Here is a 19,548-nt window from a genome sequence, read left to right as displayed (position 1 = left end):
ATTGATGATGAGTTGGTCTACCATGTTTTCTTGGGATGCAACTGTCATATTCCAATCCCCCACTAATAGTGAGGGCTTATCATCCAATTTACCATTTGAAAAATCCTATTGTGACACTCTTTTAACAAGTACATCAGTGAGATGGACTAAAACCACCAAAATCTACTCACCATTAATCAAGGTATTCATTGCTAACATTGATCCATCCACATCATCCCATACAATTTTCATTGATAGGAAATCCCTAACCACAATAAACATACCTCCTTTTCCTCAAGAAGAACCCACAACAAAAGCAATCTACCCTACCACAATTAGTTGATTTGCTTCATCCTCCCCCTACTTTGATTTCTTGAAGAGCAGGAATTTCTAGCTTTCGCCTTCAAACAATATGTCCTTGGAACAAAGCCCTCTAACATTCTAGAAAATCAAAGTAAAGTACTTTAAGGCCATTCCATGTTAGCAATAAGTGTCCTTAAATATTTATTCATCCCTCTTAATAGTTGCATAGTAATTGTGTTCAACTAGTGCAAGCCTTGCAAGATTTTTGGTATATAGTTTCTGTTTGGATTCATGCAACTTCTTCCTTTACTTATCCACTCTAGGATATAAATTCTCATTGTGCGCAACCTTACCTTCCTTTGATGACACAACTTCTTGGAAATTGTTTTTGGTTGATTACTTCCCCACCACCTTTTGATTCACTTTCTTCTTCTCGACATCATTAACTATCCTAATTTCTTCACTTTCTACAGTGTTTCTTGACTCACTAGGTGCATGTTGAGCTTCTCCTTTTCTCTAAGAGCTTGGTCACCCTCCTTAAGTTGATCTTCCAACCTCTTTGGACAATCTCTAGCAAAACAGCCACCTTGCTTTATTGATATAATAGGAATATGGAAAAGTACCAAAGTAAATCTCATGCACCAGTTCTTGCCCATGTGGATCAAACACCTCCATGTACTCAAGGGTTTGGTTCAATCCTAAGAGCACTATGGGATGAACCCTAGAATATAGAGAACTTTTTTCGATGCCTTTTCAAGAACTAGCAATTTACTATCAAACCATATTGGGGGAGTTGGGAAAGTGATTTGTATAGGGCATTTGTGTTGGAGAACTATCCCTGATGAAAGGTCAAACTACCTGGTGGAGAAAAGACAATATTACCCTTGTACTCAACAATGCATCCTAGAATCCATTCCCTCTTTGCAAAGGAGATAAGAAGTGCCATTAATAAAATCATTCCCACAAATCTTAATGTTGCAAGAAGACTTTATCTCAAAACATCATTGAGAACCATAGATTGAACTTCTCTACAATTGATGGCTTTAGTATGAACTACAAGAATGTCCTAAATGTAGGAAAATCATATATGTATGCTTTTGGACACACGAGATTAACAAAGCAATAGAAGCTATGAACACTTTTTTCCCTATTGCAGCTACTTTTTCTTATTTTCGCTTATTGAGAACATTTCGGTCCAACTCTAAAAGTGTAAGTCCTTAATAAGGGATCCACTCTAGTTTTTTAGGGCCACATACCCAAATGTGATAAGACTTACAAGTGCCAATTGATTAGAGTACCAGATACACTGCTAAATATCCCAATGGGTGCAATAGATGCCCTAAAGTTTCACTCATCCCTATCTACAAATTCTACATCAAGGAGCTTCTCAAATCGATAGATGGGCAACTTGATGTCTCTACTAGTAGTGATAGAAGAGTAGGAATCACACAGACCCTTAGTAGACTAGTGACATCATCTAGTAGTAGATCTATAGTCTAGGAGACTAAGGAGCAGCCCCAAATCTTGAGGTGCATCTACTAGTAATGCAGGTAATGACAAAGGGAAGAAGAAAGTGTCAAATAGTAATAACATAGCCACCCCAATGGGACAACCCAGATGTTGAGTCATTGTCCCTATGAACAATCTTGCATTGCCATCCCAAACTAGTTGATATATATATTTTTTGCAACTCATAAGATCTAATTTGTGCACATTATTATGCAATCCAAATCCTGACCATAATTTCCATTTTTGAAAATGGGAAGAAATTGAGTTTTGACCATGCAAATTTTTGTTGAAAACTTTATTTTTAAAATATGTAAATAGCATAAAGATAATATATATATGTGTGCATATATGCGTGTGTGTGCATGCGCGCGCACACTCACACACACATATGTATGTGGAATATCAATGAGAGAATTAGTGCTAAGCATACTAGAGTTATTCAATAATCTTAAGACAATGGATACAACTAGTTCAAACATGAAAATGCATGTTTCACATTATCACAATCCTACAACTTGTAAGTTTGTAAAATTACCCCAATGACTTGCAATATTTTAATCAAAAGAGCCAACATGTCAAATAAACTTGAATCAAAAGAGTGAACATCCAAGAATCATGACTCAGGGTCAAGTTGCAAGAACTCAAAATTCAAACTTCAAAGGTCTAGGTCTGAAATCACTAGAAGAATAAGCTAAACAGTATAAGGCTGAAGATCAACTTAGGAAGGGAAAGTAAGGCTTTCCTCAGGAGCATCCTAAGCTATCATTGGCCTAGCAGAGTTCTCATCTCCTTTTAACCAAATAAAAATTTTGACATGCCCACTACATGACCTAAGGAAACACGCAATAGAAAGTGATGAATCCCATGGTCGAGAGATCTTGGTTGGCAACCAACACTCTACACACTAAAGAAAGGCTCACATAGCTCCAATAAAGGAGCTTCTATATGATGCTAAATAGAAGAGGAGTTGACTATTGCCCTAAAGTAATGTGAATGCACACTACATTCAAGGTATCTCATCTCAATCCTTTTTGGAGCCCAACATGCACTTCTCCATCTCCACCATATCCATCTTGTTGTTGCGAGCAACAATAGTGTAGTGCATCTCCATAGTTACGTCATTCCGAGTGGCTTGCCTCTTCCCATGCTATTCTCCTATTGTTGCCTCATCTGAGAGAGAGAGAGAGAGAGAGAGAGAGAGAGAGAGAGAGAGAGAGAGAGAGAGAGAGAGAGAGAGAATAAACTAAAATAAAAGGTAGAGAGAGAGAGGGTAAGGGAGAGTTAGAGAGGAAGAAGAAGAAGAGAGAGAGGGGGATAGAGAGAGAGAATAAAAATGAAAAAAGAGGAGAGAGAGAAAATGGAGAGAGAGAGAGAGAGAAGAAAAGCGGAGAGAAAAGAAAATGAGAGATGATTATAAAGAGAGGAAAGATAAAATTTAAAAGAGAGAGAAAATAAAAGTATTTAAAGAGAGAATAAAGAGAGAGAGAGAGAAGAAGAAAAAGAAAAAAAGGAAAAAGGAAGAGAGAGAGACAAAAGGGGGGAGAGAGAGAGAGAGAGAGAGAGAGAGAGAGAGAGAGAGAGAGAGAGAGAGAGAGAGAGAGAGAGAGAGAGATTTCTTCCCCTTTTTAAATCAAAAGTTTCTCTCTCTCTCTTCTACCCCTCTTTTAGTTAGATTAAACTTTTTAAGTTAATCTTTTCTTTATTTTTTTCTCATATTTTAATTAAGTATTTTTAAAAGAGAAAATAGAGAGAAGGAAAAGAGAGGAGAGGGGGGAGAAGAAAGAGAGAGAGAGAGAAGCGGGGAGAGAAAAAAGGAAAAGAGAGAAAAGAAGAAGAGAGAGAATATGAACATAGAGAGAGCATTATAGAGAGAGAAAATATAAATTTAAATGAGAGAAAGAGAAAAAAAATTAAAGAGAAAATGAAGATAGAAAGAGAAGAGGAGAATGCAATAAAAGGAAAAGAGAGAGAAAAAATAGATATAGAGAATTGAGAGAGAGAGAGAGAGAATATAAAAATTAGAAACAGATGGGAAAAAGAGGGGAGAGAAAGAGAAGAAATGAATTATTGAGTTTCGCTTGTTACATACGTAATACTAGTTATTTATATTTAATAGTACTGCACGACAACTTCGCTTGCCACTATTAACGATTAGTGCGCACAAATGCTAGTTATTTTTATAGTGTGTGGAATTCATAGGTGACGAAAAAGTAGAATAAATGTAGTATATTAACCCTTGTATTTGCCACGTTAAACATACTAGCTCGCCTAGCAGGCCTGCAATAGCAAGTAGTTAGTATTCACCGTTGGCTTGTCAAGACATAAATACATAGAATTTACCTTTCCAAGAATACACGAAGTCGGGTTTGAGGGTCCGACATGGCGAGCTCCATGTTGCAGCAAGCCGTCTGTCACTCCAACCGCATCATCCCTGCTGCTCGAGCTTTCAGGTGTCGCGCCATCAGCAGTTTTGAGTCTCCTCCAGGCCGAGCAGCTCGCTTCGCTGCTTATGGCAACCCCCTAGATGTTGTCAAGTAAGGCCCTCTCTGTCTCTCTGTCTCTCTGTCTCCCTCCAAAAAAAAAGGCTACCTCACTGATTTCCATTTTATGTCTGCAGCTGAATGATTGCAAATTTGATTATTTGTTCAAAATCTATCATATTCGTGCAGCGTCGATTTCGACATAGTTCATTGATTGCACAGTAGTTCAAACATCATCTTCCTGCGTCAATTAATTGAAAATTGATTATTGATTCTTTGTTCAAAATCATCTTGCCGCCTCAATCGATCTCAAGTTAGCTCATTGATTGCAAATTCATATGGTAGTTCATTGATTCTTTTGTTCAAAATCGTCTTTGTGCTGCCGCATGGATCTCAATAATGCTCATTGACCCCAAATTGCATCGCCATAGCCCATCGATCTCAAATTTATTTATCTAACTCATTCATTTCAATCTACTTGAAGCTTATTGTTTCCAAATTGAGGGCTGTGCAGCAGACATATCAGCCAAAAACAATATTCACGATGTGATATAGGCTCAACCATTAGTTGTCGCTCATTGATATAGAACACACTTTCGTATATTGCGCACTTAAAAACAATGACCAATAAATCATACATTTTGTAACATGATTTGTCATGCTTTGTACAGCCATAGGTTGCTAAATCCATTTGGATGGATGCAGCCATGAGCTTACATTTTTCTAGGTTTTGCTATATTTTCCTAAATTTGTCAACCCATGCCATGGAGGGGGACTTGTTGGCAATTTCATGGGCTACTTGTTGATTCCCTTAGTTCTTTGGGATGGGCTTCCTAGATACTTTTACCTGTCATTTAGGATAGTTAATACACTTAGTAGGGCTAGGGTTTTTTAGAGCAGTTCGTGCACCTAGTACAATTGATACCAGGGTTTTCTATTGAGGGACATTATGCAGAGTACATATTATTGATTGATTGCACTTTGATTCAATTGAGTACATTTATTGATCATCATTGTGTTGAGCATTCTCTTGTGTTTCATTTCTCTTTCTCACTCATTTTGTTGCTTGCACACTTGTGCCTACAACAATGGCTGATCAAGTGCAAGTGATATTGTTCTAGGTTGGGTGATGTTGTTCTGGAGCTACTTGGTATTTTTTTTTTCCAAAGTAGCAGAAATTCTATTAATAAGATCCCTCGTAATAGGATATCCCAAGGCAAAATATAGGGTACAAAGTAGCCTTGTAAGGGGATTTCTGTATCCAAAAATATGTAACAAGGGAAAAGTCTATTAAAAGGCTTAAATGAGTAACTAATTAGGAGGTCTATAATGCTAGACCATGTGGGCTTGACAATGGAAAAAAGTGCGAGAATCCCATGCTAAGAGAAAAACCTCTCTCCTCTTTCTCCTCATAGTCTCTGAATTGCTTATGAACTCTCCCATCCCCTTAGGAGAGTACGAACAATCTTTGTTGAAACCTCGGAGAGAGTTCTTGGCCTTGGCTATTGAGAGCAGTTGAAGAGATGTACACAAACATTGTAGATATGTGAGAAGTTGTATTAGATTTGCCTATGGAGGGCCGAGTTTAAAAAGCCAACGAATATGGCTTTTTGAGCAGTAATAATCGAGGCAATGCAGTTTTGATATGCAAGAAGGGGCACCAAGCTTTGGGGCTTACTTTCTTTGTTTTTGGGTGTAGGAGTACTTTAGCTCCATTATTTGACTTGTTTTTCTATTACTGAATTTTTTTTGGTTAAGATTAGGTACTTGTAAATTAAAGGTTCATTGCCTTTTGATCCATCAAAGGCCAGTTTCAGCCAGCCCAGAAACAACTGAAACATTATTCTCTACTCGTCTCTCCCATCTTACTCCTTGGAATCATGATTGATTGACTGATGGTTGTTGTGGGGTTAATGGCCAAAAGGACGTTTGATGAGATAGATCTCATTAAGGGGCTGCCTCGTAATTGCAAGACTAATGCTACATGAGCAGAGATACCATGTAGGGGCCATGATGACCACAAGGTATTACAATCATGCAAGGAGATTCCAAGTGCATTGTTCTAAGATCCCATACCTATGACAAACAACCTCTAGCCCAAGAAGTAGGATAGCTTACTAGGGTCAGCCATTTCAAAAATAGAGCAGAGTTTGGCCTTTATATCTACTAAAGTGGCAAAATTCAAACGAGTAGCTAACAAATCATTGACATATAGGAGAATGTGGTTGATCTCCTCTCAAGTGATTTTATGTATAAGTTTGGGTCATAAGGGGTAGAATGGAAACCACGGGGTTTGAGAAACTCATCCATTCTATGGAACTAGGAGTGTGGTATTCCTTCAATCCCCTTAAGGGCTTTTTGCAAATGAAAGAACTTATTTTTGTGGTCTAGAAGAGAAAACTTGGGAGACTGCTTCATGTAGACTTCCTTTGAAACCAGTCATCCTTCTTGGCAAGGGTGGTAATAAGCTGATTATCCACTAATTGCAGCAAGCAATAAAAATAAACTAAAAAGCAAATGTTACCACTTAATCTTGGGCAATGGATACCTCGTTCATCCCAAAATTGGTTCCCCTTGTAGTATTTCTTGAACTTGTATTGCTAAAGGTTAAAGTACATTGAAATCCAACTTGATCTCTTTCAATCTTCAATACATCTTGCTATCCATAGCAATCAATAAGTCTTCAGATCAAATTGTTCCTTGGGTTGCTTGGGGATTAGCCTTCAATTTGCTCCTTGGAAGACAAATTCTGCCCCAAACTTAATGTTAGCTGGCTAAAGTTTGCTGATATTTAATGTTGTCTTGCTATGGATGGCTGATTGACTGCAACCCTTCATCAACAGAAGCCCCATATGATGTTGCCTATCCTTGTGGGCCCCAAAATTGCTGTTATATGCTTGTAGGCAGCCTTTAAGGGTTGTCACTTGCCTCCAATGGCCTCTTGATTAGCTAGGGGCAGCTTTTTAACAACCTCCAATGGTTGGGTTGATCACCAATGGTTGGAAAATTGCAACAACAGTAGCTCTCTCTCCTTCTCTGCTAACCTCCACCACCATAGTGGAATGAGGCTCCAACAGCCTATAATAGCATTTCCCTTACTCGCATGGACAAGTTTTGCCAAGTGGAAGCCTTCTAATTACATGTTTCAGCAAATTTCAACCCAAGTAAATTAATTGTCAAAATGTTAATTCTAAAAATTAGAATATTTATTGGTCCTTGCTCATAAGATTAACTATATGAGTCGACAATTAAATTGGCTAGGCCAATTTTTCGTCCAAGCAAACTTGAGCATTTATTAGTCCCTCTGAAACTAGCCTTCCTTATGTGGATGGGCGGTAAATCCCTGATTACAACTTAATTACAGCAGCAAACAATAAATGCAAATTTGAAAATACAAATTTACCTATTGATCTTGGACAATGTACACCCGATTGGCCCCAAAATTGGTGTGCCTTTCGGTCTTTCTTTAGCTTTATTGAAGAAGAAGTTGATTTGCAATGGGATTCTCCCGATCCCCTTCGCAATCCAAACTCCCCTTGCTGTCCAAAGTGACCAGCAAGTCTTCAATTTGATTTGCCCGTTGATTCGAGCACTTAATTGGCCTTCACCCACTTCATAGACGATGGAAATGCCCCAAATTCAATGGCTGGCTAGTCCTTCACTTGAATGTAGCTGAAATTCACCTTCAGCCCCGAAAAATCCAAGTCTTAGAGCTTCCAATTTCTGGCACGCTTCCCAAGGCTGCTGCTAAATCCTAATTTTTGCTGTAAATTAGGGTTTACAGTAGAGAAAGTTGCAATTTCTCAGCCTCCAAGGGTCCAAATGTTGAGATTTTCGAAGCAAGGCTTTGAAATGGTTGGGAGATGAAAGAGAAAGCTGTAGAGAGAGAAAATTCAGAGTTTTGTCGCGACGAAGAATGATTGGAAATCAGTCAAATGCAGCTGCTGCCGTGCCACAACAACATTAAATGCTGTCGCCTACAATTGAGACATCCAAATCAGCTGTCACCTTGTACTTGGATGCAATTGCCCAGCTGTGAAGGGTCCGAATCTGCAATTGCCTCCTCAAAACTCACTCGTGGCTGGCGGCAATGGCTGAAAATAGGTTGGTCATGGTTGCTCACAGTTCTCCCCATATTTGCTACAGTTAGAATGATCTCATTTTTCCTATTTTTCAGCCTTTTACTAGCTTGTATGGGCAAATTTGCCAAGTGGTAGCCTTCCCAAATGGTTTTCACATTATTCATCATTAAATATTAATTTTCAGTCTTTAATTACTGAAAATTAATCTAATACTTATTTCGATGCCCAAAAAAATAATTTGACTAGCCAATAATTAAATTGGCTAGGCATCTTCCACTCTTGAGTCTCTCTGTGCCATCTTTGACCATTAGATCGGCCTTAGGTACCATTAAACGCCACATCTCTAGTGTCACCAACTGACACTTATAGCCAAATGAATGACTTAGACCAACAACTTTCTATAAATAGGGATGTAGCCCACCACTATCCCTGAATCTCGTTTTTGCTGGTTTTGGGAGTCGTATCTTTGCTGCCCACACCCTGTTCGTGGAGAACATAGTAGTCAGAGCTTCCCCCAGCCATTTGTTATCATCTAGCACTTGATTCTAGCCTTCACTACTTGTCTGTAGCCGTTGCCTAGTATCCTCGAGCTGTCACCTACTGCCTTTGCTATGATTCGGGATCTGTTCGGAGTATGACGCACTTTACATCTCATCACTTTTGCCTTGATCCTAGAGATATGAGAGTTCGAGGTTCAATATTCATTGTATAGTGTGTTTGTTGCATGAGCATTGTGTATTCGTTATTGATTGTGTTTATTGTCTCTAAGTTACACTAACCCTAACCCTAACTGTATTCTGAGTTTATCAGTCTGTGCTTTGTACATTTGCGAAAGCAGAAATAATAGAAGGATTAGATGACTTTGAACATATTTATAACACCACTCCAGTCTCTATAGGCAAACATGGATAAAAATGATCAAGAGTGGGTCTCCCAGCTTGCTACTGCCCAATCTAACATGGACAGAGAACGAACTACCATGGAGTCCACTCACCAAATTAAATTTTTGCTATTGAATATGATCTCATCCTTATGCATAGGGCTTAGCAAGAGGTTGAAGGTAAGCTTGAGTTTTCTCCTTTAGATTTGGTGCACAAAACTAATGATCTTGTATAGAACCTTCGGAATCTCCACTACGGATTGGCCATCCACAAGTGGAACCTGGCTCGGATTACACATCACTTTCATAATACTTCTTTCCTCCAATGCCAGGTATGGACCGTACTATTTTAAATTCTATGTCAATTGATTTTGTATTTTTTGTTGGATTGGGAGATGCTCATCAAGAAGGGACTCTTCCAAACATGTTATGATTTGTGAGTAATGAGAAAGACATGTATTTCTTAATGAACTCAAAACTAGGTGTCATGAGGACATGTATTTTTGAAACCTCACTTAACATATGGATTAATTTTTAACCACATGTTTAAGTAAATGTTGCACATGTGAGATGTAACAAGGGTCAGTAAATTTACGAGCTCAGGACCCGAGGAAATCACAAGATGTCAAAGGCACAAGTTGCTATAAGTAATGCCGCACAGGTACTTGGTGGTATCTGGTGGCAGTTGTTGGTCTAGGTCATTCATTTAGCCATAACTGTTAGTTGGTGACACTAGAGAAGTGGCGTTTAATGATACCTAACGCTAATTTGATAGTCAAAGATGGCGCAGAGATACTTGGGAATGGAAGTTGGCTAGCTAATTTAATTATTGGCTAGTCATATTATTTTTCAGGGCAACGAAATAATTATTATATTAAATTTCAGTATTTAAAGATTAAAAATTAATATTTAAATATGGATAATGTTGGAAAAACCATTTGGGAAGGTTGCCACTTATCAAAAATGCCCATGCAAGACTGAAAAACGTTTTAGAGGCCAGAGAGAGGCATTTTAGTGTATTCAGCTTACAAGAGAGAGAGAGGAGATGTTGCTGGTCTGATTTGCAGCCATTGGAGGATCTTCTGAGGTAGCTAGGGGCAGGAGAAGACCTTCAACAGTAGATGATAGCATCTCTAGGCTGTTAAGATAGGGCGGCAACAGTAAATGATTGATTTTCTTTAGTTCTTTGCATTTACAAGCTGTTGAGACAGGGCAGCAGCAGTAAATGATAGATTTTCTTCAGTTCTTCGTGAAGAAAGTCAGAATTTTCTCTCTTCTCAGCATTCTCTCTCATCTCCTAGCCTTTGGATAGCCTTGCTTCAAAGATTGCAGCATTGAGATCACCAGAGGTTGAGAAATTTCAGATTTCTCTGTTGTAAACCCTAATCTGCAGCAAAAATTAGGGTTTAACAGCAGCCTCGGGAAGCGTGCCAGAAATTGGAAGCTCCAAGACTTGGATTCAACAGGGCTAAAGCTGTGTTTAGTCAAATTCAAGTGGAGGGACCAGCAAATCAATGAATTTGGGGCATTTTTCATCTCCATTAAAACGGGTGAAGACCAATTGATTGCCTGAATCAAGGGGCAAATTGGATTGAAGACTTGCTGTCATTTTGGACAGCAAGGGGAGTTGGAATACCGAAAGGGATTGGGAGAATCCCATTGTACATCAAATTCTTTTTCAATTAAGTTAAATAAATATCGAAAGGGGCGCCAGTTTTGGGGCCAATATGGTGTCCATTGTCCAAGATTGTAAGTTATTTGCATTTCTCAGTTTTGTAATAAATGTTACTGTTGTAGCTAAGTTATAATTAGGGAATTACCACCCATCCACAGAAGGAAAGCTGGTTACACTAGGTAAGAAGCTAAAAGAAGACCTTGTAAGTATTCCATCCCTTCCTTTTCCTTCAGATGGTTTTATTTCTCATGGTCAATATGGAGTAGGTGCATCTTCATCTTATGCATTTAATGGACAAAAGGAACCAACCATGTTTTCCACAACAATATCCATTATAAATTCATTTGGGCTTTCATCCATTCCTCTCTCATCTTCCGCTGCACCTTGCTTTCCGGTTTCATTAAGTGCACCATATTATCCACCACACACCACACTAGGGGATTCTACATATTTAGGCATAGTCTTTAGGATCTCTACATACCCATTTTTAGGTGGTGTACCAGTGACGGAGGCTTGGCCTTTTACACACACTCTTTCGGGTTATCCCTCTAGGAGTGCATCCTAGACATATTGGAGTGTGGATTGTTTGGTATCGCAGTTTTCCTTTATGGCATTACCTAGTGGATCATCCAATCATAATGTTGTGCTTCAGCTGACATTTAGACAATGGCTATCATGTCTCACTGCCTCTACCTACACCTACGGTATTATATGGGCCTATGTCTATTTCGTTACCTCCGCCGCAGTAATCAGCACTCATTGGATATCAATAGTCTATTTTTGCCTATCCATCTTTATCCCCTCCTCCTTCTTATTCAACCCCACCGCCACTATCTTATTCTCCTCCTTATTTCATCTATCAATCTTTAGAAACACCTCATGGTCCTAACTCCTCATCCGCCAAGCATGCATTTAATAACAAGACTCGTTTCAACGGGTCAAACTACACTACTCAGTCAAATTTGATGAGGTATGTCTTAGACTCTCAGAACCTATGGGATTTAGTGCAGCGGTTGGAACCCCAATCTGATCCTGCCCTTGTTCCATACGAGGTTGTCTGCTCATGGAAGGCTCGCAATGCCTCTGCTATTGTTGAGCTTATGTAGGGCTTATTGCTTGAGTTTCACTCTTAGCTTTAGCATTTCAACTTAGCATCTAAGTGCTGGGCACACTTGATTGACCGCTATGCGGCTCGGGATAGGACCCGTTGTATCAATTTGGATCATGAGCTCCAAAATTTCAAAATCACAGACAAGGATGACTTGAAAGTCCAGTTGGTTGAGTATCTTCGTCTTCTCGCTGAGTTTTTAACCATTGGGTCTCCTAAGTTCTCTGACGATCAGGTTTCCTTATTCCTTAACAAGTTGCTGTGAAAATATTTCCATTTTTTGCAGTAGGTGAGTTCTTAACCATTGGGGCTCCTAAGTTCGCTGACGATCAGGTTATCTTGTTGCTTAACAAGCTGCTATGAAAATGTTTCCATTTTGTGCAATAGGTGATTTCATAGCCTCATATGGCCACATTTTATGAGTTTGACAGCTGTTGCGTTATACGCGGCTGTTCGATCAATTTCATAATATGTCCTTGATAGAGAGGGCTCTAGTTTCATCTTCTTAAAGGAATCAACAGGGCAAGGGTACACAAAACTTGAATCAAAATCCCAATAGGGTGTAATATTCCCGCCACAGCACTTCATATCAAAAAAAGAATTCGGGCTTAAGGCGTTTAAAAAATTACTCGTCAAGCTATCACATAAGTGACCGTACGTAATTTTTCTAATATCGAGTCTTGCATTAAATCAATTCCGCAATCCGACATAAGAAGACGCCTTAATGTTCCCAGCCAACATAAAGCAAAGACACCTCGTAAATAATATTATGACGGTTTGATCATAATTTTTCTCACATTATATTTGATTTAGCATTCCCGATTCCATTTAATGCGTCAAAGATTGCATTGATTTTATAACTGCAAGACAAATCGTTAAAAGCCTTAATCAGTAGACGAAGAACGCGCAAGAACGAGCATGATATTGAGTAAGTTAAGTATCAAAGAGTATGGCATGACTTTATAAACTAGATAAGTCATGAGGTAACTTGGCTAAAAACCACCACATGTCGTTTTGAAGAAAAAAGACGTTTTTGAAAAAATAGACCAAAATTCACGACTTTTTTGACACTTGGAGGGAGAGAAAGCATTTTAAAATAATCCCTATGCCACCATCCAACAGGTAGGCAATTAAAATGTATTTTTAATAAAGCTCACTTAGCTCTTGACAAGTAGCCAAAAGAATGAGTCTATTGCATGCTCCCTCTCATGCTTACAAATACATCCCCTCTCTTTCATAAAGAAAGCAAGAAGGAAGGCCTCGTGGTGATGGAAAAATTTCTCTACTTCTCTTATCCATTGAAGCTTTGAACTTGAAAGAGGAAATTACCTCCTTTCTATCTTATTTTCATTTTCTCTATCCCTTGTTACGCCTTCGTTCCGTACAGCCATATTGCTAAGCAAAACGTTGGCGAAATTTTTTTGAACAACCATTAACTCTCCCTGAACTACCATGTTAATTTCGCCTGACATCCATGGCTCTGCGAGTTCGCAGAAATTTAAAAAGCCCATTTGAAGTAAGGGAAGTAAAGAACACGGTTGATGGAGAAAATGACGCTGTAGGAATTGACGAAACCCCTGTTACTGCAAATCTGATAGAGGTAACATCTCGTTGGTTTGAAAAAAAACAATGTTTTATAAGCTTATCGCTATATTTGGTTTTAAACGATTATAAATATATTTCAAAGAAGATGCATATGAACTGTTGCTTAGGAAAATAACCTATAATTAGCTATTTAGTAAAAAGATTGTTTCACTTAGAAAAGGATTATATGCTTGTCATGAAGAAAATATCTTAATTATGGTTTATTTCGTGATATTTATTGTTATTTCATTAATGACGCATGTGATCATAATACAGAATAAAAGGTAGACGGTATTAGGGAATGGAATATTTTATAATTTTCATGTGAAAGTGACTATCTCTATTTTATTTTGCTAATGATAAACAGACGCATGAGTTTTATAATAATTTATAGAAAATAATTTAGATAATATCATGAAATAATCAATGCATTAAATCAACAGAAAATTGCATAGAAAAATATATACTAGACGCGCATAAATTAGGTGCGTGAAAATACAATTCGATGTCTCAAAGATGAAAGAAAAATTACACTTATGATTTTTGCATTGCCTGGAATAAAGTTTTTAGAAAAACAATTAGCATTGCACTTAGGACATAGCTAAACGAAAATTGATCTTTCTAGATAACGTTGAAAGTTCGGTAAATGGTCGAACATCGTCGATTAAACCATAGAATATGAGTATAATAAAATCAAAAACATTTTCTTACTGAAAGCACACGCAATGTTAATCTTAATGATTATATTAGCGAGATTGTCAATATCATGAGTTGGCCCACGTATGAATCAACGAGAAAACCTAACCTAAAATATCAAGAATGTTGAAGCAAAAACAACTATGAAATTCTCGACAACCCTGGAAACATCAGTATCATGAAATTAAATAAATATCACAAGTCTGTAGGACTTGTTGGACATTGATAAGAATTTGTCGATACAAATTCTAAAGTCTAAATAGGCTTGGAAAAGCATTTGAAATCCTGCTAAGCGCGGGTTAGGACAAGACAGTGCATAAATTACCTGCCATAGATATAAATGCCCATGTTATCTTTTAGGGTGGAAATACCAAATTTTTCATAAGAATAAAATAGAAGATTCGTGAAATAACTTAGGGATTCCGGATCTAGGACGGCAAGAGAGTATCTTCCAAGAGAGAGACACGGTTTTCATCTGTGTATGCCCAAAGAAGAGTTATCTATCATTGGGAAAGTTCAAAAAGTTGAGTCCAAGGTATTGTGGATCATACAAGGTTCTCAAATGCCTAGGAGCTAATGCCTCAAAAGAGTTGCAAGTAGGAAGTGAAACCCTAAGAATAAGGTTTTGTGCATGCATTAATGGTTGCACAAGAAAGATTGATTGTGCTTGCAGCAATTAGATTTGATTGTAAATATATAATCAAGATAATAAAAGAAAAGATCGCGCTATGCCTCTCCCATGGCTAGATGCGGAACCCTGCTCCAAGGGGGATTGTTTTGTACCACCGTGAGGAGCTTTGGACTGGCCCCAGGTTGCTTGGTGAGGAATTCGTTAGGCAGGAGGAGGGGGGGAGTACCAGGGTTGCTCTGGCCGTAAATCTCTCGGTCGCTCTTAGGAATTGCTTGACCCTCACACGAATCAAGATGGGATCCTGGAGTTCGTATTACTAGTGAAGGGACGGAAATCTTGGAGGGTTTCTTTTCTTCTGCGCAGACAGAAGGGATTTTCTAGTGAATGGAGATTTATCTTTTGCGTAGGCAGAAGGGAAAAATCATTGTAAATAACTTTGTGAAGTAATAAATAAATACGTTTTGCCAAAAGACTGTTTTCTCTGTCTTTGTGTTGTGCCGTAAAATTACACGAAGGAAGCTGTGATAACGGGTTAATTAATGAAGCTGCTTTTATATGCCATAACTTAATGTGATAGGTAATTAGAAAACTAAGGAAAACCATTTATGGGAAGCGGGTGGCTGAGATCCCTAATGGATCCGTCCTACGGATGGGTGGTCTTGGTAAGCTGGGAGCTTCTCTCAAGAGATTGAACGAAACATTAATTAGGAAAAATTAGGTAGAGCTTGTTAGCGATGTCAGATTCTGGTCTGGCCAGTCGGACAGTCGGACTGCCACGTGGCAGTCCGACTGTACTGCACCAGTCGGCTGCATTTAATGCAGCCGACCTGCCTATTTCTGGCGCCTATTTTTTGGCTATTTATAGCCGATGTCCAACACTGCTTCTCCCATCACTGATCGCAGGTTTCAGGCTGGAGGCTCGTGCAGATTTCATCTCTGTCTGCAGATTTCAGGTTGGAGATCGTATAGACTGCAGCGGACTTCGAGGTGAATAGCAGGTTGCATCGTCGAGGTGGAGACACGCTGTCCCGCGCATTGCGCCCGTGTACATATCTGCATATCTTTGTATACAGCACACTTATACAGCAGATCTTCATCTTCCACTGTCTCTTTCTCTCTCTTCTCTCTGCGTTCTCTCTCTCTCAGTCTTGGTCCCATGCTTCCACATCGCTGCACTCTGACATGGTATCAGAACAGTGTAGAAGGGGTGGCTGAGTGAAGAACCAACCTAAAGAGGAGTTTCCATCGCGACACAAGGCTGCATTTCCAACATTTGAGGGCGAGCGGGAGGGCTGCGCCTCGGAACAAGGCTGAAGTGAGCGTGGGCGCGCGGGAAAGGAGTCCAGTTGGTGGATTTGCTGCTATTTGAAGAGGAGGAAGGCTGAGTTTTCAGCTTTCAAGTGCAGGTTTTGCTTTTTCATCGCCTCCAGCGGGCGAAGAAGGTACGGGACGCGGAAGAAAGAGCCCTAGCAGGCTGCGTTTTCACAGTCAGCGGGGGCTGCTTTTGCGTTTGTGAAGGCATTACAGGTGAAGATGTCTATAGAGATTGACTTGGAGTTCCAGACGATCATGGACCGGAAGGTGCCTGTCTTACCGGCTCTTCCCGCAGATCAAAAGATCGATGGCGACAATTACCGCATCTGGCGCGTGATAATGTTGGCCATCCTTGAGTCCTACGATTTGGCGGAGCTTGTACAGGAGATCGACCGGCCCTCGGTGAGAGATGAGTCCAAACTCTGTTCCGATGCTCGTGCGGAGTTGGCCAAGCCACAGTCTAACTATGACAAACTGAATGCCCAGATTTGTTCTTTTCTTTTTCTGTCTTGTACTATAGCTGTGATAGCCCACATCGAGCACTTGACGGTGGCTCGGGAGATATGGCTGGAGCTTGATCGGATGTATAACCGGATGACCCTTATGAAGCGGGTTTCTTTGGAGGTGTAGATGCGGACCTTGTCTGTGAACAAGTCTTCTTCGTTGCGGGAGCACATCAACAAGCTTAGACAGCTTCAGATGCAGGTTCAGAATGCAGGGAAGCCGATTTCCTCCGAAGACATGGCGATCACACTTTTGTCCTAGTTGCCGCTATGATTCGGTGCTTTCTACTCCACCCTTATTGCTTCGGGGCGTGAGTCTACTCTTCGGTGGGAAGAGTTGGTTCCTATGGTCTTGGACCAAGAGGAACAATTGAAGGGATAGCATGGTTCCAAGTCGGAAGCCTTGACAGGTCAAGCCTCTCAAAAGAAGGGGAAGGACCAAAAGAAGAAGAAGGAGGAGAACAAGTCAAAGAAGGACAAGGACAAAGAATCCACATGCTATATTTGTGGAAAGACTGGCCATTGGAAGAACGATTGCCTTGACAAAGACAAGAAGGACACCAACAAGGACACGAAGGATTCTGGAGCGGTGGCCGCACCCTCATCAGCTGCGTTTCTTCATCTAGCTGTCATTGAGGACTCTATACCGAATGCTTCTGATGCTGCGATGACAGCTCCCCAGGCTCGAGAGTGGATCGTTGACAGTGGTGCTTCCCGGCACGACTCCTTCACCAGTTGGTGTTGCCCAGTTGCGACCTTCGCGTGGGCAGATTCTCATTGGAGATAGCTCTTCGGTGTCTATTGCAGGACGGGGTGAGATGCAGCTTATTCCAGATGGACGTGGTGGTACCCATACCTCAGAGGTCTTGCATGTGCCAGGTTTAGGGCATCATCTACTTTCGGTTCATAAGATTTGTTCACTTGGACTTTTGGTGGAGTTTGACAGTGATTCGGTGCGAGTCCTTGATCGTGGGTCAAGAAAGGTTCTCTCATCAGGTTATGAGGAGAACGGCATCTACAAATTGACGTCTTCTACCGCCCTCCCTACTCTTCTTCTTACCTCTCAGACACAGTTAGAGCTATGGCATGCTCGGTTTGGTCACCTCAACTATGATTATCTTCGGAGGGCGTCACGTGGACAACTTGTTTGAGGGTTGCGGGACATAGTGGTGAGCTAGCAGCCATGCGTCTCCTGCAGTCGTGGGAAGCAGCATAGGGATGCAATTCCCAACAAAGCTTCGCGGCGGTCTTCTTCACCGATGGAGCTTCATGTTGATCGTAGATGACTACAGCAGGATGACTTGGGCCTATTTCTTGGGGTTGAAGTCGGAGGCTTTCTCCCACTTCAAGGATTGGCTTCTCTTTGAGGAGAACGGATCGGGCCGGCGATTGAAGACCTTGCGATCCGACAAGGGTGGTGAATTTGTTTCTAATGAGTTTGCTCGTTTTTGTGCAGATAAAGGTATTCACCAGGAGTTTGCTAATACCAACACTCCTCAAGAAAATGGTATTCTTGAACGGAAGAATCGAAGTGTGATTGAGATGGCGCGCACCATGATGGAGCACCGACAGACACCTCAGTTTCTGTGGGCCGAGGCTGTGGCTACTGCAATCCACATCCTTAACCGTTCCCCCACTTTGGCCGTTGATGGGATGACACCCTTTGAGGCTTACTTTGGGATTAAGCTTGATGTTTCTTATTTTAGGGTTTTTGGGTGTGATGCTTATGTTCACATTCCCAAGGCTCATCGTGATAAATTTGAAGCAGCTTCCCGAAGACAGGTGTTTGTTGGCTACAGCTCTCAGTCCCAAGGCTATCGTTTGTATGATCCCGTCAAGCGGGATGTGTACTCTAGTCGAGATGTGCGGTTCGTGGAGGTTCCGGCCATAGGAGCGGGTGAGGAGCATCCCGTTCTTGGAGATCCAGGGGAGAGTTGGGCTCCCGAGACAGTTCCTTTGGAGCCCACGCCTTTTGATTCCAATTCTGTTTCCGATACAGAGTCTACTGTTCCATCGGTCACCCCCGAGGAGTTACCACCGGTGGATATCCCAGAGTCTTCAGCTGAAGGAGAGAGATGAGGAGAGGTTCGGCCTCCTCGTTGGGCCCGTGACACACTCCGTGATTCAGGGATTGAGGGGGTCCCTGAGGAGTGGGGACCGCAAGATGGTCCGCGGCGGTCACGAAGGCACCACGCACATTCTACGGAGCTTGTTTGCTCTAACTATTGTTTGATGACCCGTGTTGTGCAGGATCGAGAGTCCACCTCCGTGAAGGAGGCTTTACAGTCCGCACCATGGAAGAAAGCTATGGAAGCCGAGTTGGAGGCTATTGAGAGGAATGGCACTTGGTCACTCGTGCCTCGCCCCCTGAATAAGAAGGTGATTGGCGTCAAATGGGTCTTCAAGATCAAGTACCTTAGCGATGGTTCTTTGGACAAGCTCAAGGCTCGCCTTGTTGGTAAAGGTTTTGCACAGCGCCCAAGGATTGATTGTCATGATACTTTTGCCCCCACTGCTCGTATGGCGACTATTCGAGCTGTTCTTGCCTTGGCTGGCCATAGGAGATGGCCTGTCTACCAGTTGGATGTGAAGTCGGCCTTTCTCAATGGTGATTTGAAGGAGGAGATCTATGTCGAGCAGCCTTCTGGCTTTGGATCTTCAGATGGGAAAGTCTACAGGTTGAAGAAGGCCTTGTATGGCCTCAAGCAGGCTCCGTGTGCATGGAACGAGAAGATTGATTCGTTCCTTCAGTCACAGTTGGGATATCAGTGTTCCAAGGCCGATCCGCAGCTTTATGTCCACAC

The 19,548-nt window shown here is 40.9% G+C and overlaps 1 protein-coding gene across 1 annotated transcript in view; it reads left to right on the top strand.

Annotated features, from left to right (window-relative positions):
• Positions 1 to 4,056: 4,056 nt before the first annotated feature.
• LOC148015291 (Polyketide synthase, enoylreductase family protein) overlaps positions 4,057 to 19,548 on the top strand; it is a 77,585-nt gene continuing 62,093 nt past the window's right edge. Inside the window, exon 1 of the mRNA XM_087665100.1 lies at positions 4,057 to 4,325. Coding sequence (XP_087521226.1) covers positions 4,171 to 4,325 — 155 coding nt within the window. The 5' untranslated portion in view covers positions 4,057 to 4,170. The remainder of the gene's footprint in view (positions 4,326 to 19,548) is intronic.

The sequence above is a fragment of the Lygodium microphyllum genome, chromosome 24 (genome assembly GCF_053477565.2).
Source record: "Lygodium microphyllum isolate KBCC chromosome 24, Lygodium_microphyllum_v1.1.10, whole genome shotgun sequence".
Classification (NCBI taxonomy): Eukaryota; Viridiplantae; Streptophyta; class Polypodiopsida; order Schizaeales; family Lygodiaceae; genus Lygodium; species Lygodium microphyllum.
This window is presented reverse-complemented; position numbering and strand designations above follow the sequence as displayed.